General features: G+C 41.7%; 1 protein-coding gene across 2 annotated transcripts in view; it reads right to left on the reverse strand.

Moving 5' to 3' along the window:
- The window catches only part of LOC143130910 (cytosolic phospholipase A2 gamma-like), a 78,344-nt gene that overhangs the window by 18,340 nt on the left and 36,352 nt on the right, over nucleotides 1–23,652 (reverse strand). For both annotated transcript variants that reach the window (XM_076290195.1, XM_076290203.1), the window contains exons 8-13: nucleotides 15,638–15,715; nucleotides 15,316–15,351; nucleotides 15,051–15,152; nucleotides 14,585–14,752; nucleotides 9,904–9,987; nucleotides 9,647–9,801 (exon numbers count right to left, since the gene is read on the reverse strand). In XM_076290195.1, the coding sequence (XP_076146310.1) occupies nucleotides 9,647–9,801; nucleotides 9,904–9,987; nucleotides 14,585–14,752; nucleotides 15,051–15,152; nucleotides 15,316–15,351; nucleotides 15,638–15,715 (623 nt within the window). The remainder of the gene's footprint in view (nucleotides 1–9,646; nucleotides 9,802–9,903; nucleotides 9,988–14,584; nucleotides 14,753–15,050; nucleotides 15,153–15,315; nucleotides 15,352–15,637; nucleotides 15,716–23,652) is intronic.

The following is a 23,652-nucleotide window of genomic DNA, read 5'->3' on the forward strand; positions in this document are numbered from 1 at the left end:
TTGTCTGAGCTTAGATCTATAGAACATCTACTTCCTTGTAATAAAATGGGCTGATACTATATAGGCCAGTCATTCCTTTTATAATCATGGGGCAACGCTTTGGGCAAATTCGCGATGTAATTCACTAACGAAACAGGCATGAGAGGGGAGATTTTCTGACGTTTCAACAATGTTTGCCATCTTTGCTAGAAGATTTTTCTCACGCTTTGAGCTGCTGCTGCAGTCAGCCTGGGCAAACCGAAGGATAACGCAAAGAGAAAACAAAAGTCGACAGACACACAAAAAAGTCGCCAGAAATTTGTTGTCAGTCGCTAGATACACTTTTCAGTCGCCAGAGACGGCCAAAAGTCGCTAAATCTAGCGACAAAGTCGCTAAATTGGCAACACTGTGCCCACGCTGACCCTTCCCGGTTCATCAAGCCCCCCGTAGTCTTTCTCGATGTCGGTGAAATGCCCCACGAGGACTTGGACGGGGTGTTCGTGTTCGAGCAGGGAGAAACGTTACCCCCCTTCCACTCCGAAGAGGAGTCTGTGGGGGAGGCAAAAGAGCTACATCCACACAGGGAGCCGCCTCCTGCGTCGCCAGAGTTCTATGACTTGCTCAAGCTTTTGGACCTGACTGATCTCGGATGGATGACTGTTTTTTGGAGTCAAAGCCAGCCTAGGCAGAAGCCAAAGTCCCCTTTTCCCTGAGGTGTATCAGGAGCTGAGGCGTTCATGGAAAGCACCATACACTGCTTGCGTACCCGTTCAGGGCATTTCCCTGTACACCAACGTCAGCGGCATCGCCGACCTCGGCTACATAGCCATGCCGCCCCTGGAAGACTCCATGGCTTCTCACTTGTGTCCCTCCGCGGCGCCTCGCTGGAATTCGGAAGCCCCTTCTGCCATCAAAGCCCTGTAGAGCTACTTCCGCGATCGCGGAGAAGGCATACGTCACGGCGGGACAAGCGGGTGCAGTTCTCAACACGATGGCAGTGCTGCAAGCCTACCAGGCAAAAATGCTGAAGCGGCTGGCGGAGGGTGAGCTAGAAGAAAAGAACAACACGTTGGAGGAACTACGCCGAGTAACCGACCTAGCCCTCTGTGCGACGAAAGCTGCAGCCCAAGCCACGGGTAGGACGATGTCGATCCTGGTGGTCCTCGGGCAAAGACAAGTCCTTTCTCCTGGACGCTCCATTGTCGCCAGACGGTCTATTCGGCGAGGCAATTGACCTGTCGCCACCCTTAGAATGCAGATGAGCCAATGACAGTCCAGCCTCAACAGACTCGGACATCAGCTCGAACAACTCCATAGGAAACAACAGGGAGGAGGCATAAAATGACAATTAATGCTTATTTATGGAGTTTATTTCCTCAAAAAATCCCGACGGATAACCATGGTCAAACATTGTGCTTGGGGGACATGTAATACCGATAGGCGGTACCCCGAGTGGCTAGTAAACGAGGGTCACTCCTGTTAAAGGAGAATTCCGGTGTGATATTGACCTAAAGTGTGTTGAAACCGAGTGTGAACGTATGTCTCATAACCAGGGCTTAATTTGAGCCGGAACACGCCGGAACATGTTCCGGCACCTCCGACGTTGGATCCGGAACCTTTTTTATTGGATCCGTCAACTCTTACGTCAATATAAAAAATAAATTGCCTAAATGAAAAATAAATAAATTACTGTTTGTGTAGTGTTCAATGTTGATATCTTTCTCATTAGTCTTTAGAAATAGGGGAAAGACCAAACAGGATACAACAAGCTAATCGAGGATTTGAAAGTGCTTTATCCACAATATTGGCCACAGGAGGGTGACGTGCTGTTCGGGGAGAGAGAAGTTGAGACGCTCTGCCAGCAGTTTTGCATTGATAGCCCGCGGAATGTCATCAGGGCTTTCAGGGAATACCACCTCTACCATCTCCTCCCCATTTGCCTTGTCGGCCCGCCGCTTGCCCGGTTCAACCCCTTTCCTTACGTGAGGTCATGGATTTCTAAAGGACATAGGTGTAGAGAAAGAAGCAGGGTAATGGAGGCCGGGGGTCTGAATGCTGTATGGGCCATTTTGGACAAGTAGGCGTAGGCTACAGTAGGAAGAAATCTCGCTTCCACGCTGTATCTAGTTGATCATTGATTACTGGGTGTGGGTGGTCATGATTGCAATATATAGCATACTTTAGCGCCGAGGCTATTAGCCCCTTGTTGGACTGTTTTGTTGGTTCCCCTGTATCTCCTGTTTTCCCGGTCTGTGTGCACGCTTGTGTGTGTTTGTGTGTGTGCGCGTGAGTGTTTGTGTCTCCCGCTCCCTCTCTGTGTCATATTACTGTATGTGTCAGTTCCGATGTGTTTTGATTGGGGGGAGGTGTCCGGGGGGGAATAGGGGTTCAGATAGGTATTCAGATGTGTCAATCAGAAATTACTAATCATTCCACGCTGTATGTAGTTGATTATTGATTACTGGATGGTCATCATTGCAATACATAGCATACTATAGCCTATATGTTTTTATTTCAACCTATGCGTAGAGTGTTTGTCTAGTTTTTTTCGATAATTTGATAATGGATAATTGCTGTTTTTCTTTTCTTTTTTTTTACATTTTACACCCATGCAGTGCAGTGTGTTGCAAGTTCTGAAGTTAATAAACATTGCCCTGGTGTACACACCGCGTTGTTTAGTTTTTTTTAGTCAGAGCTATGTACGCAGGTTTTTTTGTTGTTGGCCCGTTTTGAGTCGCCGGATCCACCCCGCCTTTGCGCTCCGGCACCTCCCACTTTACAAATTAAGCACTGCTCATAACTCATCTCGGCTTGTCCCCTGCACTCCGAAATCTGGCACTAGTTAATAGCCGATGCTATCAACAGGTTTTCAAAGGGGGTGCAAATACGATTTGCCTTCAAAGGGAAGTCGTACGAGTTTCTCGTTCTGCATTTTGGACTCTCCCTTTTTCCTTGTGCCTTCACAAAATGTGTAGAAGTGACTTTAGCCCCATTACGAAAAATCGGGATAAAGATATTAAAGAAGCCCTATGCAGGTCTGGTTATTCCTTCGCTGTTTCTGGGTTTTCGCCGGATTTGGGCTCGCATTTTTCACGACATAGCTCCCCCTGCAGCTTCAGTAGCAAGTGACAAGTCAAGGGTTTTCTTGTGGGCCCACACTCGACTCCACTTTATCAGGGCAATTCATCTCCCAGGTGAGATGAATTATGGAGAGGACATGCTATCGAGAGGGGGTCCGGTTCCAGGGGAGTGGCGCCTGCATCCTCGTATAATAAAAATGATATGGCAGAGGTTCGGCCAAGCACAAGTGGACCTCTTCGCTTCGAAGGAAACAGCCCACTGTCCCCTATGGTTGTCAATACACGACAGGGATGCTCCTCTCAGAGTGGATGCGTTAGCAAATCGGTGGCCGAACACGTCACTTTATGCTTTTCCCCCAATTCGCCTGATACAAGCGGTGCTGGACAGAATCAGAACCGAACGAATGCCGGTGCTGTTAGTAGCCCCCCGATGGGAGAGTCAAACGTGGTTTACGGATCTGATATCGCTGACCAAAGGCTCCCCATGGAAAATTCCAGTGTGCAGGGATTTACTAACGCAAGCGAGGGGAACAGTGTGGCACCCGTCCCCGCAGCGTTGGAAACTGTGGGTCTGGCCCCTGAGAGGGAATACTTGTTAAATCTCAAGCAGTTGGTTTATCCCCATCCACTTTGAAAGTTTATGTCGCAGCAATCGCTGCGTGTCATGTGTCACCAGATCAGACGTCTGTGGGTAAGCACGCGTTGGTGTCTAGGTTTATGAGGGGTGTTAAAAGGCTGCGTCCAGCGGTGACGTCGCTGACCCCGACATGGGATTTATCGCTGGTGCTGCGAGCCTTGACTAATTCACCTTTTGAGCCTATGCAGGAGATTTCTATGCGCACTTTGTCTAAGACGGCATTGATACTAGCCTTGGTCTCGGCCAAGCGAGTGGGTGAGTTACATGCTATGTCGGTGCATCAGTCATGCATTAGCTTTGCGAAAAACATGGTCACTCTTCTTCCTAAACCAGGCTTTGTGCCCAAAGTTCTTTCGTCTTCTGCCGAAACATTTTAGGGTGGCAGAACCAGAGTCCAGACCTCATCCGTCAAAAAAGTGAGCACATAGCCAAAATCAGGGGTGCTCATTACGTCGATCAGTCGATCGCAAAGGCAGTGCTGGTAGATCTTGTGACGTTCCTTTTTTGTTTTTTTAATGTGTCATCCTATCATCTATCCTCCCTTTGCCATAATGTTGTTGTATTTACATAAAGACCGCCAATCTGCTGTTTCCTAATAGTTTGTAAGGTTGGGTTACCATAACAACGTGTTAGATTTCTCCTACCAACATCCCTTTCAAACATTCACACCACAGGTAAGCTAACGCGAAATACAAGTGACCTACAGCGTAGCCTGGATTATAAAGTATAGCTTAGCCTACTAAATAGGAAATTTAAAAAATTATGGACCAAGCTGGAGCAAGTAAGAAGCCTAAAACTTACCATTTTCATGTTGAATGGGAGGAGGACTTTTTCTTCACAACCTCATATTCCAAGTGCGTTTGTCTCATATGTAAAGCTAGCATTGCTGTGCCGAAGAAGGGAAATGTGGAGAGGCACTATCGAACTGTTCATAAAAACTACGACACTGACTTCCGAAAAGTGAGCTTAGAAAGAGAAAGGTAAGGGAACTAAAATCACAGTTAATCGGACAGCAGTCTCTTTTTACCAAGCCAAATGCAAAAGCCAAAGCAGCCACCGAGGCATCCTTAACTCATTGAATGCCAAGCTGTTTTCGGGAGCTTTGTCCTAGAGTGCCAGCAATCTAGACCATTGTTGATGATTTTTGTACAGCCACAGCATATTCTGTGTTATAGCTATGAACACGTACAATAGCTTGATTAAAAGGTGAGACTTTAAGCTCTCAGTGGGTGCAAACCGTGTATTTCTACACGCCTCTGTTCCTGAGAAATCCCAAGCTAAACAGTGGCTAGTTTTCATCAAAATCGCTGTTTTTTTCTAGAAATGGAGATATAACGTCTTTCATGAAATATGAAGTGTTGCCTGTTACTTACTCGTGTAAACATTCCGGGAAGTGATCAGTGAGACCTGGCGAGACTGCCACCTCGTGATAGACCCACGAAAATGGCCTGGTTTTGACCTGACGTGCATGCGTCACTGATTCGACCCAAAGCGGCAACCGAGTTATGATAAAATGTCCAGATTGTGCGTTTTCATGAGTTTCACGATCGTCATATATTTCATTTCTATTCATCACAGAGTTCCCAAAATCACATATAAGGTGTATTAGAGTGTCTAGTTTCATAATTTAAAAAAAAAAAGTTAAAAACGTAATATTACGTTTTTGGCACTCAAGGGTGAGTCATTCCATCATCAAGCGTAAAAAATCCTTCCAAGATGGAGAGATGGTAAAAGAGGCCTTTCTTGAGCCAGCAGACTCGTTGTTTCAGGACTTCAAGAACAAGCCAGAAATTATATCCTCAATCAAAGCTCTTCAGCTGTCAAGAAGTTCAGTTACACGATGCTGTGAAATGATGGGCGATGATGTGACCGAGCAGCTTCGGAAGGACATTGCGAACTGTGTGTGTTTCTCACTACAATTTGATGAGTCAACGGACAGTGATATAGCCCAATTATGTATTTTCATTCGGATGGTGTTTCAAGATATGACAGCGAAAGAGGAACTGTTAGCAATACTACCCATGAAAGAACACACGCGGGGAGAGGACATTTTTCAGATATTCAAAAGCTTCATTGATAAAACACAGCTCCCGATGAGTAAACTGGTGTCAATCACCACGGACGGCGCGCCTGCAATGGTGGGCCGCTCAAATGGATTTATTGCAAAGTGCAGGGAGGATGATGCTTTCCCAGACTTCCTTAATTATCACTGCATAATACACCAACAAGCATTATGCGCAAAAATGCTAAACATGAAAGAGCTAATGGATGTCGCCACTAAAATAGCCTGTTCTATTAGAGCTCGGTCTCTTCAAAGACGGCTTTTCCGTGCGCATTTGGAGGAGGCTGAATGTAACTATACCGACCTGTTGCTACACACTGACGTGAGATGGCTAAGTAGGGGGAAATTCTTGCAGAGATTTCGAGAGCTCTGTCCGGAGATAAAGGAGTTTCTCCTTGTTGCTAAACATACGGAACAAAAACAACTGAATGACAGTCAGTGGCTACTAGACTTGGCATTTTTAACCGATTTGACCAACATGTTGAATGAGCTGAATTTAGAGTTGCAAGGAAAAAACAAAAGCGTGGTCAACATGATCAGCTCAGTTAACACTTTCAAGCGAAAACGGCAACTCATATGCTCAAAGTTACAGCGCCACGATTTGGGCAACTTTCAAACATAGCGTCAGAGCTCGAGATGCAAGGGAAGACGTGTGCACATCTTGACATTGCACGCTACACAGAGCAGATTGAAAACATCCGGTCAGACTTTGACAGACGGTTTCAAGCCAATTGCTACATTTATGTGCTACCCATTTGGGGGAGATACGAGCGATACCGATGTGGATTCCCTCGTCCTAAAAATGTCAACACTGTTTCATCTGAACTGCTCTGCAGTGAATGAGATGCAGAATGAGATTCTGACACTACAGGCTGACATTCTGCTGAAGTCAAGGGCTCATGAACAGTTTTGGAACTTTCTTACAGAGGAAAAATACCCAAACATGAGGAAATGTGCAACCTTTTTGACAGCATTATTCGGCTCTACTTATTTATGTGAGTCAGCCTTTTCCCACATGAAGATTATTAAGTCCAAGTACCGTTCCACCATGACTGATAATCATTTGGAGGCCTGCTTGAGGCTGGCTACCAGCAGCTACTGCCCTGACTATGCAACACTATCTGACTCCCTCCAGTGCAGGTCATCATCAGAGTAAGGTAGAGACCAGTCTTTTGAATTGCATTGTGCAGTAAGGGTCCATGCAGTGATGTAATGTATGCCGAAATATATGTATGCCGAAATATTAAAGCATAGAGACATATAAAACATATTTTGTGCCCCCCCCAAAAAAAAAAAAAAATGGCAGCAAGAATTGATGATTCAATGTTGCTTTGATTTTTTCGATTACAACCAACACCATTATGAATGGAGTTTCCTGTAGATGGTGCTGGTGCATTTAGTAGCCTAGGCCTACTAATTTATGTAGGCTACGAAACAGAGATCAAGCCAGTTGATAACGTGAGAGTCTAATAAACCACACGTGTCCCTGAGTTTTAGTTATTTTAGATGTCAACAAGACATTACAGCTATGACTGCTTCTTCTTCTTCCATTCATAGAAATAAGGAAATAAGCCCACTTCTTCTTCGATTATGTTGGGGAGGGGAAATTAGCCTACGGACAGAGAATGTCTAATAAGTACTAGACGGGCTCTGCTACGGATCTAAAGAGCAACGTCTTGCACAATAATGTGCACTAGTCATAGGCCCTAACAACGTTTGAGATATCTTCACCTTTCATTCTGCCTAGTCAAAACTGAATTAAAGATATCTGCAATTGTCATTTAGGATGTGTGACGAGTTGAATGTTGTTTTCAATGACGTGATGACAGATATCTGTAATTCAGTTTTGCCTAGTCAAAACTAAATTACAGATATCTCTATCTGACGTTTCGACAAGTCACAATTACGTTACTGATATCTTGAATGACAATTCCAACTATCCAAAATGTAATTGCGACTAGTCAGAAAGACGTTGTTGATATCTACAATGTTAATTCCAGATAGTCAAATTTAGCGGGTAAATGTTAAAATGGCTTGCCATAGGGCCCCGGTGCAAGCATTTTCATTTGGCCCCCCCTTGAACACCAACCCCACCCCCCGCGACACAAACACACACACAAAATTGCATGTGATGGAGATTCACCAAAATGATCAGAAAGAGCCATGGACAGTGGCTACCTGACTAATCATCGCTACCACCTGTTAAACTGAATTCTCCCAACTTCCGAAACCGCAACACAGATAACGTATAGCCGTAGAACAATTAAATAGCCATCAAGGAAAACACAGCAACTCATACGCGGTGGCGCCTACACAATAACCACACAATTGCTTAATTTAGCCATTTAACAGTGTGGTGCAGCGGTCAGATAGCCTTCCACAAAAAGGTCACAGAAAGTCCACCTCACATGCCTACTCCGTAAAAAAGCAGCCTGTAACTCACCCATTAGAAGTTCACTCTACTGGCCTTCTGTTCAGCAAAGTCATTGATGATATATCGTTGAAACCCAACTGCCTGGCTCTGCTGTTCTCTATGGAGAGTATAGCCAATCCACTCAATCGTTCTTGTCTCATGCTAGCCTAATCCTTAGGTAGGACTTAACGTCAGCATTGCTAGCATCAACGCCAGCAGCAACATTCAAGGTGTTTTTTTAAAAAAATATTCAGTTTCATTCATTTGGATTTAGTCTCCATCTGTTCTCGTCTTTCTTTTCTCTTCTGTGTGCCACTTTTATGCTAACTAATTGCTGATTGCATTGCTGATTATTAGCCTATAACTAAGCTACAACACATCCAGAAGTAGCCTCACAACGTAATGTAATCATGAATGACAGGAAGTAAGATCATTGGGATAAACACATTTTCCCCATTCCCAGCAGACCTTGTTCCTTTGTAAAAATGGAAAATAAATAAAGAAATTTAATAAGTTGCAGGTATTTTTTTTTTTATTTCTAACTCATATTGTAGCCTATGTTGTGACATCTGAACGTTAACACAATGCAAAAAATAAGGTCACCATGACTAAAAGTTATAGGGCATCTGAGTGGTATAAATGGCTGTCAATCCCACTGAAAAGAATATACTGTTGTGTGAGAAAAAAAATATTGATATCCAAAAACTGCTGACGTGATCGCAAGTTATTTACAATATTGCATGATGAGCCCAAGTACTGACGGGAGGGGGCCCCCCTTCGCGCCTGGGCCTCGGTGCAGGTAGCTACGCCCCCGTGCGTCGCCTTGCCGTGTGCTTCCATTTTTTTTTTTGGTCATGCTGAAGCAATAATTGAGGAAGTACGCAGGCTACCCGGGGCTGGTATAGGGCGTGCGTGCCTGGAGCCAGGTGATTGGCTCTTTGGTGTTATACAGCTTCAGTAGGTCGTCCCAAAGGGATTCATTCCCATAGCGTCTTCGACGCAGCGTCTTGTTCCCTCATTTGGGGAACCGTGGTTACCTGGTAACCTAGACGTTCTTTCAACAAGTCATTTACAACATTGATGAAAACAAGGACATTTCTAAGTGACTCCAAACTTTTGAACAGTAGTGTATATGTAATATTTTGAGAGGTTCCTTCATGTTGTGTGCTGCTATTATTCCATTATGTCACATGAAAGCTGCATGAAAGTCTCATCTAATCTAATCATGTGTGCATGTTGCGAACAATTGTGATTAAAGGACAAATTTGGTCTAACAACAACCTTGGGTCTATTTTTAGGTGATAACAAGTATGTTAACAACGTTAATCAGAGCAGTTTTGAGTAAGACCAGGAAATTGCCTTGGGGCAAATTTGTTATGTCAAACAAAATATGTTGTCGTTAGAACAAACTTTTCCTTTAACATCTATTTACTTAAATTGTTTAGATGAAAATGGCATGACTGGGTGTTTTCACCTCAAAGGGGTCTCCATCACTGAAATCAAAAGATATGATGAGATCTGTGTCCCTGGCTGTTCTCAGGGCTGATGGATATGGTGAGTTTAGGTAGAGTCCAGCATCTATCAGATGCATCTGTTCCTCTTGAATCATTTCCTTAGGTATGGCATCATCTGTAGCAACATTTACCACAGAAGACGGAACATTTATTTAACAAAGACAAAGGTCATTTTTTTGCACTTTTCAAACATATAAGTGAAGCAGTAATGTATCACCTTGAAATTTGTAGAGGAAATTAGCCACAGTTCCAAACGTCCAGCCAAAGAACTTTGGCATCACATGCCACATGACCCACCACACTGAAAATAAATAGCAGTTGTGTCAGTATCTCAAAAAGGTACCCTTCAATTTCAGACTTCATAATTATTTCAGAATTACAAATAGTGTTGTCTGTAGGCAAACATGCATTCTTTGTACACTGTAAACTAAAAACAACCATGGTTTCAACAAATCATGACACTAATGCCCCCATACACATAACCCCTTGGTCCAATGTGGAGTGGACGTCATAATTACATTCTAATTTACATCACTGGAGGCTGTGCACACAAACCGGTTGCAGAAAACGACTAGAAACGCAAAAGGGTTAGGCTATGTGTGAGTTTCTAGATCCCAGATAAAATACCATGTCGCGCTTTTGGGTGGCAAAACAGGACAGAGAAGAGCAACAAGCTCCATTTCTATAGAACACCATCCTCTAATGCTGCTCCATCATCTTTATGTTCATTTTAAATTATTTGTTAATGTGTTTATGTCTTGATGTCTGTGTGAGGAATGCTTTGGGTTGCACATAACAAATGTGCTATATAAATAAAGTCTTACTCACTGCTTAGCCTGGGTTGCTTTAAACTTGTTTCTAAAGCGTAGCTGGTTAGGCTATTTGGGCTTGCTCCCTTTCTTCTGTTATCCCCCACAGATGCCACAGAGGCTACAGACAAGCAAAATGCCAGGCTATCTTTCTTTCCTTGGACTTCAGGCCTGACTTTGTTGACCCTTGACCTTGACTCAAATTATTTCTGCGTCATTGCTTCCTGCGACGTGTCAATAAATTAGCTCTAGCTGCCTAGTGTCTATTGTATGGAGCCCGGGAGGTGACATGAAAAAAAAAAAGACGAAGGTAAAAAAAACAAAAAACTGAGAAAACGTATGTACTTGGGACAAACACTGACTAGGTTTGCGAGATCTTGAGTTTGTTTATGCGAGATCTCGAGTTTCTTTTGCGAGATCTCGAGTTTCTTTTGCGAGTCTCGCAAATCCATCAATGCATATGAGAACCACTAGAAATGTTCCGGAGAGCTTTAGCCACTGGAATTAGGTTGCAGTTGATTATTTTGGCATCTGCGTTGGTCTGAGGTTGCGTTCCACACTGACTGACAAGCCAACCTAGTCAGGGTGCGATTTGTGAAAAAAGCCGAGGGGGGATGCGTCATCGCTCCTATCACTCCATCCTAAACCTCGAGTTCAATAGTCAATTTGATTTTAGAGGCTTTAAAAATATGAAGTTTCATTTCCCTTTCTTTAACTTGTTTAGCTGGATTCTCCAGTGCAGTGAACAAGCCGCTGCATTCTGCAGTGAGTCAAGACCAGAAGTTAACGTTACCACACACGCGCACAGTGATAGTCTTTTGATTTTAGACAGGGCAGGTCCTACGTTATTCTGGGCCGGGGAGCAACACGCCCACGACCGCAACAGCCATTATGGCCTAGGTATACGCACGCAGCACAGGCGAGCATAGGCTACCAGGAGAAACATCAAGCAATTCAGATCATTAAAATAATATAGATCAACCATACAATTGCAAGGGACCATGCCACAGCGGGCTACTGTATTAATGTCATCATTGTCCTACCGTATCCTCGAACTCGTCTGTTGCCCGAACGTGAAGCCAAGAACCATAGGCCTACCTTCTTTGCGTTCTCTCCGTCCTTTCTTGCATTTTCTATCCTCTGTTTATGTTCTTTTTTCTGGCTACCAAATTTGTTTACAGACATTTTCCCACTAGTTTTGCCAACCAAGCATACGCGTAGCCACGGAACGGCCTGTCTACTTGTCAGTCTTGCCCGTCCAATTAGAGGGCTTTCCTTCGTTTACGTTCACCATCTAAAAAAGACGCGCAAGTCTACACTGCGCTGAGAGTTCAAGAATCAGTCAAATCGCGTAGGCTACAGCCGGCAGCTCCGTAATTGTCAGGTGTGATAAAAAGTGGAATATGAACGCATTTCATGTCATAAACGTTACATGCCTATGAAAAGGCTTTGCAGTAGGATTGTCCAATGGTCAAGCTGTTCAATTTGTGTTTTAATTGATGCGACGCACCGATGCTGGGTTCATGCAGTTTTGCACAAGTTTAAAATGTTTAGCCGACTGAATAATGTGTCATTTTTGTACAATAAGTTCCACTTTTCATGTCATGAATGTAACATGCCTATGATAAGGCTTTGAAGTTGTCCAATATGGTCAATCTATTGTCTCAATTGTGTTTCATGTGACGCACCGAAGCTACATTCATGCATTGTTTTGTTCCAGTTGAAAATGTTTCTGCGTAATTTGTCAGCTGTGATCAAATGCCTTCAGTAAATTCCACTTTTATGTCATAAATATAACATGCCTATGATTAATGTTTGTATGGCCACCCATTTGAACATTTCTGGCTACACTACCGAGAACAGAATCTCTTCTTAATCTCACGTCTTGATGGGTCAGATGGGCTAACGTAGCCTACTACTCCCCACGGGGGAGGGGTAACTTTTGATACATTTTTAAAAATAAATTGTTATCAGCCAATAGGAAAACTGCCAGAAACAAAAAGCAACAACGCTTTAAGCTGGTAAGTGAGACACATCAATGAATGCACTTAACCCTTAGAACCCTAAGCTGTTTTTAGGGGATTTTCAGCCATCATTTCATGTATTAGTACTAGCATTGATTTTATTTTTATTTTTAAAGAATTAAAATATAAAAATCATATTATAATTTTTTTTATATTTTGACATGTATCTCACCACAGCAAGCTCATAGCTCTACATGCATTTCATGTGTGTGTAGGGCAGACTGTCCTGAATCGGGCAATATAATTGCCATGTTGGAGGGATACTCTGGGGCTGATCAATTTCCAGAAATATGTGGTGTTTGATTTACGGAAATAAATGCCATTTATTTAGTGATGAAAAATGACCTTTCTGCGCTCCATATCTGTGACACGAACTGATCTGACCTGACTTGACCCGAGGTTGCGTGTTAGCCTGCGTGCCTATGGTGTATGCACTCATAATGATTCTCAACTTTTTACTGGATTGCCATGAACAAAGTAAAGGCAAAAAAGGTGTTTCTTTGTTGAACAAATTGGGATGCAATGTGAGCTTTGAATTGGATGCCATGCAGGAATTTGCTAGGATCTCAAAACCGGATTATGAACATGCTTTGCCATAGAGAAACACACGATAGCTTTGGATTATAAACATGCTTTGCCACAAGAACAGACAAAAACGTGGGGTAAGTCCAGCTATATGAAGTTATTATTTTGCTGTCACTTCCTCTGTTTTATAACCCATAAGGATGTACTTGGTATGAAATGATAGCTCTGAGTGTCCTCTTTCATCTGACATGCTTGGCATATCTATCCGATCACGGGTCCGCGAGTAATTCAAACGAGAGTAATAGGTGTGCAGCGTTGGTTTGTGTACATGATGTTATTATTTTGCAGTCACTTCGTCTGTTTTTATAAGCAAGAAGGATCGATAAACATGGTACCAATGGATAGCCCTGTGTCCCCTCTTTCATCTGATATGCTTGCCATATCGATGCGATCACGGGTTCGCGAGTAATTCAAACGAGAGTAATGTGTGTGCAGGTGAACGCAGAGAAGTATAGACTGTAAATATGATGCAATTTGATTTAATTTCATGATTTTTTTAAATGTTAGTCTCTTTGGAAAGCCCCACTTCTGCTCTGTCATGCAATAAAGGTTTCATCTCTCTGCGATGAACAGTTATGGAGCAATGTAACAGAGAAGAAAGGGTGTGTTTTTTGACGCACTTTGCGTCAATCGGGTTCTAAGGGTTAATGCAGAATCACCACAGAAAGTGTTTATTTGATTATTTATTTATTCCCCCCCCCCCCTCTCCCTCCCTCCTGACCGGGCCCGTTGCGGTTGCTCCCGTTGCGTCTCTTTCAGTGATTCCGCCGACAATGACACTGCAGCCTGGCCTGCATTTATGTGCGAAGCCCGTGAGTTTTGCTCTTGTTCACCGCATGCTGGCAAAACAAGGCACTGCAACGTAATTTCAGTGACTGAAGCTCTCCGGAACGTTTGTGGTTCTGCATTGATGGATTTGCAAGATCTCGCAAAACAAACTCAATATCTCGCAAAACAAACTCAAGATCTCGCAAAAGAAACTCGAGATCCTGCAAAACAAAGTCAATATCTCGCAAAAGAAACTCGAGATCTCGCAAAACAAACTCAATATCTCGCAAAAACAAACTCAAGATCTCGCAAACCTAGTCAGTGTTTGTCCCAAGTACATACCTTTTCTCAGTTTTTTTTTTTTACCTTCGTTTTTTTTTTTTTTCCATGTCACCTCCTGGGCTCCGTACTATTGCTAGTGCCTAGTAGCTATAAAGTAATCAAAAGGCCTACAACAACTGAGCTGGCACGGATAAAAAAATGTCTGGGTATATACCGCCCCAGACCATAGAATTACATGGTGCACAACCTAGATGGGTGGTGGGAATGAGAAATGTGCATGTTGCATGTCTCGCGTGCAAGCAGATTTCTTCAGCAGAGATGTGCACACTCATTGTCAAAATAACACGCCCTAACCCATTCATTGTGGTCTAATGCTGAAATCTGTAGGCCTACTTTCTTTCTTACAGAATATTTAAACGAAAGCTCTTACCATCTGCAATGCCATTAATGCCCAATAGTTGGTCTGGATGCGGGCCCCACTTGTCTACTGAAGCTACCAGTTCATCAGTGATGCTTTCCACAAGTTTCTTTCTGTCTTGGCTTCTCCAGCTCTTAAGCTTTACACCCTGGAGTGTGGGGCTGAAATCTCTATAACTCTCTAGATGGCAGTAAAACAAATGCATATAAGTCCATCACATAACTACAAAACCTGAATAAATACAAGAATACCAAACCTAATCATCCTGTCATTTTAATTAAAGATTACAGATTGTGTGTGCTTCATGTAGTAAACAAGAAAGTATCATTTGTTTTGAGAACTACCATTCCCTATTGTCAAACTTATTTCTACTGTTCAGTTGGTTAGGATGTGTAAAATGGTTGGTTAGGATGTGTAAATGGTTGGTTAGGATGTGTAAATGGTTGGTTGGTAGATGTGTAAAACACAAATACTATACCTCCAAGGAGACATTTCAGTCTTTCCAACTCAGAGCAGCTGTTCTCTGGGTCTGAATAGTTCTCCATCAAGTCAGCCAGTATGTATACAATGTCAATCTTGTCTTTACCCAATAAAACAAACATAGAAACAAATATGTATTATTTGGATTTCTGCTGACCAACACACTATAGTTGTATTCACAAATACATGTATGTAAAGATGTTAATATTGTCCAGCAGACATAAAATAAGTAATACATCAGTCTACACATCAAAGGCATTTACCTGTGAAATCTGGATCTTTTCTGGCATTTTTTATCACTGTGAAATAAAATATATTCCTAATTAAATATTTAAATTGAATTAATGTACTGTAATAATTCTGTAAAAAAAATGGAACTCTCTCTCTCTCTCTCACTCACACACACACACACACACACATACACACACACACACACACACACACACACTGGATCATTCATTAAATCCATGCAGGTCCTACTAAGAAGACATTAACCTCAGATGGGGGAGAACAACAAATGAAAAACAACAGTGACATTTGGTAGAGTGTGATCATTTGCTGAACACAACCGGTGGTGTAACGTACCAGGACTAAGTGAGTGGATCCAGTGCCATATAGTGTCTTTGATAAATTGTAAATCTCCCATAGCACATCCACAGATTCCTGCAAAGATCAGGGTTAGATCAGGATTACCATTAGATTAGACTATGTATAGATATCCTGGAGGATAAGAATTAAGAATGTCTGTTCATCATCCATTACTAGAATCAGGACACACACACACACACACACACACAAACTAAATAATAATTTGCCAGATATTCAGCATGTATCTATCAGCTTAGACGTGAGGAAGATAAAACAAAAGTTTTGTGGCCTAGATCAGTGTTTCTTAACTGGTGGGTCGGGATAACTTTGAGCGCTTGAACACTGCTGAAGCAACTACAAAAACTTGAAAGGAGCAAATGAACAATTGTTAGATCGGTTGGATGATCTCGAAAACAAATCACGCAGGTTGAACCTGCAAATTGTGAACATTCTAATCAGGAGGGCAGCAAGAATGGCAAAGATCCAGTCAAATTCATGGGAGAGCTAGAAAGTGTTTTCGCTGAGCCACCTGAACTGGAGAGAGATCCATGGCCATCCTCTTCAGGACTCAGATTTACCCTTTTGTATGTCCAGAGATGGGTTTAAGTATTTAGGTATTAATTTGACTCAAACCTTTCCTGAGCTATACCATAAAAAAAAAACGTTACTCCATTAGTAGGTAGATTAAAGCTGCAGTTAGCAAGATTTTTTTGATCATATTCACTGAAACTGACACTATGCTCCGACAGAACAACATAAATCAGCTGGTTTTAGAAAAAAACCTGCACTTCTACCTCCACCTAGAGTCTGTTATTTGTTTTGCAAAATTCACAGCTCCAGGTTCTTCTGGTCCAATCAGAGCAGGGCTGTGTGAGATCTGACTGTCAATCACAGGCAGTCTGGTGCACACTGACGAGCACAAACTCGGTGAGAGGGTGCTCGGTGGTAGTGGGGGAGGGGCATGAGAGTTGTAAACACAGTCCCCTCAATCTGTCAGACTTGCCAATTGCAGCTTTAAAGTCTGATTTACAGAGATGGAATGCCATTAATTTGTCACTGGTTGGTAGGGTTAACTGTATTAAAACTAGATGTACTGCATAGTGGTACAAAATATGACCGCCACTCAGTCCTGTACATCCGTTCTGCGAAAATAAATCACTTGTCAATTTGTCTCCATCTACTCCATCCCTCACTCTTGAAACTTTTGTGTACACTATGCTTGTATGTGCATGCCTGTGTGTGTGCGCGCGTGTGTGCCTGTGTGCATACGTGTGTGTATGTGAGTGTGTGCCTGCCTTAATCCAGCCATAATCCTGTACGCACTGTGCGTACAATTTGTCAACCTTTATTCATGAAATCATTCAATATAACTACAATAAAAATAGCTTGTGTACTGTGTTAATTGAAACATGCTTCGCCCAAATATGATAGCCTATGTTTAGGGCAAAGAGAATGGACATCTCAACATAAGGATACATTAGAAGATGATGATTGGTGTAACTTTGTCACGACATGTTGCGCTTAAAAATGCAACATTCCATTCAGGCATAAATCATTCAACCGTAGTGCTCGTCATGAAAAGAAAACAGCAGGTGTTTAACAGTAATAGGCACACTGTTCTTAGCAGTTATGCCGAAGGCAGTGGGATTAGGCATTGCATCCTACAGTCTCTCTGTTTGGAACATCGCAGTTCAGGTTTCAACATTGATTCAGTTAATGCGTAGAGTAGCCTGGATCGTCTCAAAGTTTGGGACAACCAAACAGCAGTGTAAGCAAATCCTTATTGTTAGGTTACCATAGCTGTCTTTTCTCTAGGCCTAGGCCTATCGCAAATCGTGACATAAGCTGATCGGTTTCTTTTTTTCTTTTCTTTCCTTTGTTCGCGTGTTGGGTAGTGAAGCAATAATGCCTTTAAAGCAATGTTCAGGTAGAGCCGATATGGCCAGAGCTGCTTGCTCTGTAAAGGTATTTCTGTCCCACCCAAATTGTGTTAAAATGGTGTGTTTACCAGCCAGAATTTGTAAAAAATCTCCCTAATCCCAGAACTTTTAAAAAGCTTGAAACACCTCTATGTGTAGGGTACTAGCCACCATTCGTTTTTTGTTTTTGTTTTTTGGGGGGGGGGGGGGGGTGTAATTAGCGCCCTGGGCAATGGTGCGTACTGTGGAATACAACCCTATCGGCGCCCCTGTTTGTGTGTGTGTGTGGATGTGTGTGTGTGTGCATGTGTGTGTGTCTGCGTGTGTGTGTATGTGAATTTGTCCGATAGTCTAGTGCAGGGGTTCTCAAAGTTTTGATTGGTGAGGGCCAATTCAGGAACCCAACATTAACTGAGGGCCGCCAAAGGGGCGGGGGGAGAAAAAGAAAAAAAAAACTGGAAAAAAATCCCCATTTGTAATCATTTTAATGACCAGGTTTCATCTCTACAGTTTATATTTATTGCATTAAACACATTTTAATTCATAACTGAGGCTAAACTGGCAAATCTTAAGAAAAATTGCAATGCACCCACAATCCCTGGGGTTCTCTACCCTCAACAGACAAATTTGGGATATAACAGTTCTGGTTGCAGTCCATTTCAAGTACAAACCTTTAAGAACAAACAGTCTCAGTGTGCCTTGCTTCTTATCAGCATAGGCCTTATTCAGGGCCAATTCCAGCTACCAAAGCACCACAGGAAAACCTGAAGGCCACTAAACACCACTAAACGGAGATTAATTCTTTTCAAAGCACACAGTGGCTACAGTTGTACAGTTTTAACAGTTTTACAGATGTTATCAGATGTTATCGCGGGCCGCCAGAAATGTTTCCGCGGGCCGCCATTGGCCCCCGGGTCGCACTTTGAGAACCTATGGTGTAGTGTACAGTGGGTCCCAGTTAAGTTTGGACGGGTTCCTTCAGGAATCACGCACCCCATTTTCTCAGCAGAAATGGCACAAACTGCAGTTGACACAAACAACCACAAGGTGTCACTTTGGAGTTCTGCCACTACTATTTTTGATACGACTTGACTTACTGCTTCCATGATGCATTTTCCAAGTCAGTAGAACAATCAGAGAAAGCTGAGCCATTACCAAACATATATGATAATACAATAGCGTGAGTTTATATATCTTATACCCTATTTGTCACGGTTACTTATAGATTTGATAGTATAACGATAAGCGCATGAGACTTTCAGCGGGAACTTAAATTGATCACGGTAGTTTAACTTACTTGACTTTTGTCAAGCTTACACTTGACAAAACATTCTAATATGAAAATGTAGATGCAATTGTTGTAAGATGGTGCAGCTCCTTTAAGAAAGCACCGTGTGCAGAGATGGAGAGAGAGAAAGCGAGAGGGGATATGTGTTAGAACTTAGATGCGTGTGGAAAGTGCTGTTGAGACTGGAGAGAGTCATATTCAAAATAATGCAAAAAATAAATCCGCAGATAAAACCAATTATCCTCATTCATGCTACCGCAGCATGCCTGCTTGCCGACATTCCAATGAAAAAGATATCAAAGCACCTTTTGCGTTTGAATGTAGCACGAATTTAAACAGCTTGACAAATGATTTAGCTAATTGATTATAGCCTGTACAGCAATTGTTGAACATTTACCTGTACAAGTACATTGTTAGCCTACAGACCAATTTCCATAGTGCACATCTTATCAACAGTTGTGTGTGTTTCTGCATTGACAAATACCGTTCAGCACAATGATTCATGCCCAATTAATTTCCCCTGTTAAAGTGTTCGCCTTTGTTACACTATTTGGTTTCATGATGTAGCCTATGATAAACACCATATGGCCAAATATGTGACTCAGCTAATGTTATAGGCTATACAATTTCCCCTCTTAAAGACAAGCTGGTGTAGCTTATTAGACTAGGCTACTATTAAAATGCACCGACGGTAGCCTTGGCTATGTGTAAAGTAATCAGCAAAATACTGAATCAGCATACATGGTTTGAAGCTGGAACAGACTGCTGTTAATGGCTTCACCACGTATGCTGTTTGAAAATGTGAAATCCAGTGCTTGCACTTGTGTAACAGAGAAGAGAAGCGCATGATGTTCTAACAAAGAAATGTCAAGGATGTTGTGCAACATCTTAGTGTACGGCGCTGCATTATGTGGGGGGAGCTGCTGTACACGTTGTACGTGCATAGCCTTGCAAAGCACATTCTTTATCCACAACAAACGACTGAGTCGGAGATGATCAAACTTTTACATCTCTGAATGGGCATTCAGGAAAGCATTACAATATAAACACACACACACACACATACACACACACACACACACACACACACACACACACACACACACACACACACACACACACAAACAAACAAACAAACACACACAAAGACACACTCACAGCAGTGTGCTGAGTTATCTACTGATAGAGGATTTAGGCAGGCCTATAGAAAAGCTTCTATTTGCCTCCCTCCCTGCTATTCTTTTTTGAGATTAGAGTTTGTCGACATTTGGTATCATAACAGATGCATAATAGATATCTTCTGCGCTGGTATAAAGTCTACGCATTTACATACAAGTCATCATTCAATTACATTTATAGTATTTATAGTATGTAATTTCAACTTGAACAGTGTATGCTGCTATGCTTGCGTTGTATACACATAGTGCTCTCCCAGAGGAATATGATATAACTGTGTGTATCAGTAATTAACAACATATTTCACCATAGCAAGGGAGTGTGTTAACTACCATGGCAGAGGGTCATGAACAAGTTTCTGCTACAGTTCCACTCAAATTAATGACACCATTTCTAGTTTATTGTCACAGTATAAAGTCAGCTCAAAGCACAGGATCCCAATCTGCCCATGACTATTAAGTTTTAGAAATGTAGCTCAACAAAAGCTGCTCTCCTGAGGGTCTAACGAAGTCGGTGACCTCTACTGTATGTATCGGCCGATAGCCATTTTTAACATACACAATGTAAAGATTTTCTCCCATAACAAGGTTCCAATCAAGATGGGGCATTATGTATATGAATAGGCCTAACTATCAAGTTTTCAAATGAAAGCCTCTTCATACAGTAATTAGTTGTGTTGTATAGAATAGAAAGAATAGTAAGAATAAAAGAGGTCTTTGTTCTGTACATTGCCACAAACTACATTGTGAGCAGTTTATGCTTAATGACTCCCCCTTTATGCAAGAAAAACATTTTACAATATGATCAGTTACTTTACTTTAAGCCTTTGAAGCCTAAACCATGCTCTTCCTTACTTGACACACCTTTTTTGAAATGCAAGAAATTGAAGACTGAGACTAATGTTTCTAGCCCACCTACATGAGACACAGGAAATGCACTACTTTATCCCACCCATAGCGTTCTATTTATTTATTCACAAATGTACATACTGTAAAGTACTTATACACATAGCTATATAGTACTGCTCTTCATAATATTCTTATTGCTCTGTTTTTACTCTTTATATGTTAAGTGAGTGTTGTACTTTGAGAGCAAAGAGTAACCAGACTCAAATTCCTTGTTTGTTTACGCAAACCGGGCCAATAAAGCTGATTCTGATTCTGAAACCCTATTTAGCAAGCAGAAATGTCCCAGCCCGGTGTTTACGATGCATCGTAGACAGGTTAAGTTTCATTTATATCTTCCATTAGCAAACCATTGCATTAGCGAACATTAGCTTTGTGGCTAACTAACTTAGCTCCTGTCAGCATGGTCAGAAAAGAATGAGATGACAGTCGAAAGAGACAATTACAGTGCTGTTATCAATTTGCTTGGTATAACCATGTTTATGTTTCACAAATACACAAACAATCCAACTAGCCTTCATCACTCAACCAATGCTAACGGTAGCATTATTTCACCTATGGATGGTGTAAGATTAACGTACATGCAGTAAAAACAGTAAGTGAGTAACAAGTCTAGAAATGCATGTGTGTCTTGCAGCAAGACACTGAGCCATCTGGTGGACAATACTGGAAATGCAGTCTAAATGAAGAATCAATATTCAGTTTTCCTTTAATGAATTTGTAATTATTTATCTGCCGTTGTAATTGCTGATAGCGATAGAATGTGCGTGCCTGTGTGTGTGTAAATGCGTGTGTGTGTACAGTATGTGTGCTTGCGTGCATGTGTGTGTTTATGTGTGTGCATGTCTGTGTTTATGTGTGTGAACGTGTCTGTGCATGTGGGAGTGTGTGTGTCTGTGTATGTGTGTCTGTGCATGTGGATCTAAGTGTGTGTGCATGCATGCGTGCACGCGTGTGTATGCGTGCATGTGTGTGAGACAGTATCATCCTCTACCAGCAACCCTTCGCTCAACATCTACTGGCCGATAGGTGTACAGTCACTAAATGTACACATAAATTAATTTATTTTATAGCCCCCCATGGATGAAATTTCACGTAACTTGCCATAACCCCAGAGGATGTCAGGTTAATCATAAACATGAAATTTGGTGCAGGGAAAAAAAATCCCTATATGACCGATACGCTAGCGGCGGTTATAATGAATGTTCTCCCAAGATGTCTTTATCTTTTTCAGTCCCTTCCAATTTATTTTCCTAAATCATTTGTTCAATCTATTGATAGGTATATAACATAATTTATTTGGGCTGGTAAAGCTCCTAGAATTCAAATTCCAACGGAGGCTTGGGTTTGCCAAATTTACAATTTTACTATTGGGCTGCAAACTGTCAGAAAATACTTTATGGTGTCAGTCATCAGATACGGTATGGTGTGAATCTGAAAATAATTCTTGTCTTTAAACATCACTCCCAGCTTTAGTAACTTCTAAAATCCCTCTGGCTATTTCAACACATACTTCAAATCCAACGGTAATAGAATGTGAGCCCAATGTGTATACCTCAATTTTTGGAACAGTGTCCATATAGGGCTTGCTAGGTATAAATATATATTAGCCTTTTCAACTTTGATTGCCAGGTGCAAAATACTTTTACATTGGAAATCCCCATACCCACCAAAAGTATCTGTATAGCTGACTGATCTATGATGTATCTGAAATTGGAAAAGATAAAGTATGCTCTTAGAGGGTCCAATGACCTTTTCTATGGTATCTGGAACCCATGAATATTTCAAAAAACTTTTATGTATTTCATGTATGTAACTTGTTCTTCAATAAAGAGATTTTTTTTTTAAAGCTACCTTATCAGATCTAATATTGGACCTTTATTTTGATAGACTTTATTTGTATGTCAGTCATTGCCATGGACATAGACAATGTTTATGCGACATATCATTTTATTTTCATATCGAAGTAGGGTACGACCCTGAATATTTGAAGTAAGATATTGATTCACTTAAATTGATACAAAATGGGACAGAAACCCCAGTGTGTGGTGTTCACTCGCTGGCACATGAGAGAAAATGCCACATGGAAACAAAGCACCCCTATCAAAGACAAACCTGTCAAGTACTTTGAAAGTGACATCAGGAGCTGAAAACTTCACAAATGTAATGCCAAACATTAGCATGTTACAAACATACAGGTACTTTGCGTGTCTCACCGTATCCGTTGGCTTGATCGCAAAAAATATCTGCCATACAGTCTCTCATAGCTCTGTCAAAGTGTGAAATTATGTTGTTGGGCAACTTACATTACATTTTTTGTAACATCCATAACGACAATAAAATGTGATGGTATGGTATGATGTGATGTGATGTGTATGGTATGATTACATGAAATTTGAGCATTTGCTATTTTTGGCTGAAGAATGTACATGAGAAAAAATGTTATCATTCACATCATACAAATGCCAAGGCATTTCTCTGGCGTTATGGATGTGACAAAAAGTCAATTTTCTGTGGAATTGCCCTGTTCTGAAATGCAATTGACTTCGCAGCACACATTTATTTCTATATATTTATTAATAGATATATTAAAGATATGGTTAGCAGGGGGGCTAGGTCATCATGTTTGATGCTCTTAGGGCATGCTAACCCTGGGGAATAAGAATTAAGAATGTATTTGCAAACATTTATAAAATTATCTTCTGACAAATCCACAAACTTCAC

This window comes from Alosa pseudoharengus, unplaced genomic scaffold (assembly GCF_046254945.1).
Source record: "Alosa pseudoharengus isolate Yale_2024_CS ecotype anadromous, Long Island Sound unplaced genomic scaffold, YU_APseudo_1.1 YU_APseudo_1.1_scf_1, whole genome shotgun sequence".
In the NCBI taxonomy this organism is placed as follows: Eukaryota; Metazoa; Chordata; class Actinopteri; order Clupeiformes; family Clupeidae; genus Alosa; species Alosa pseudoharengus.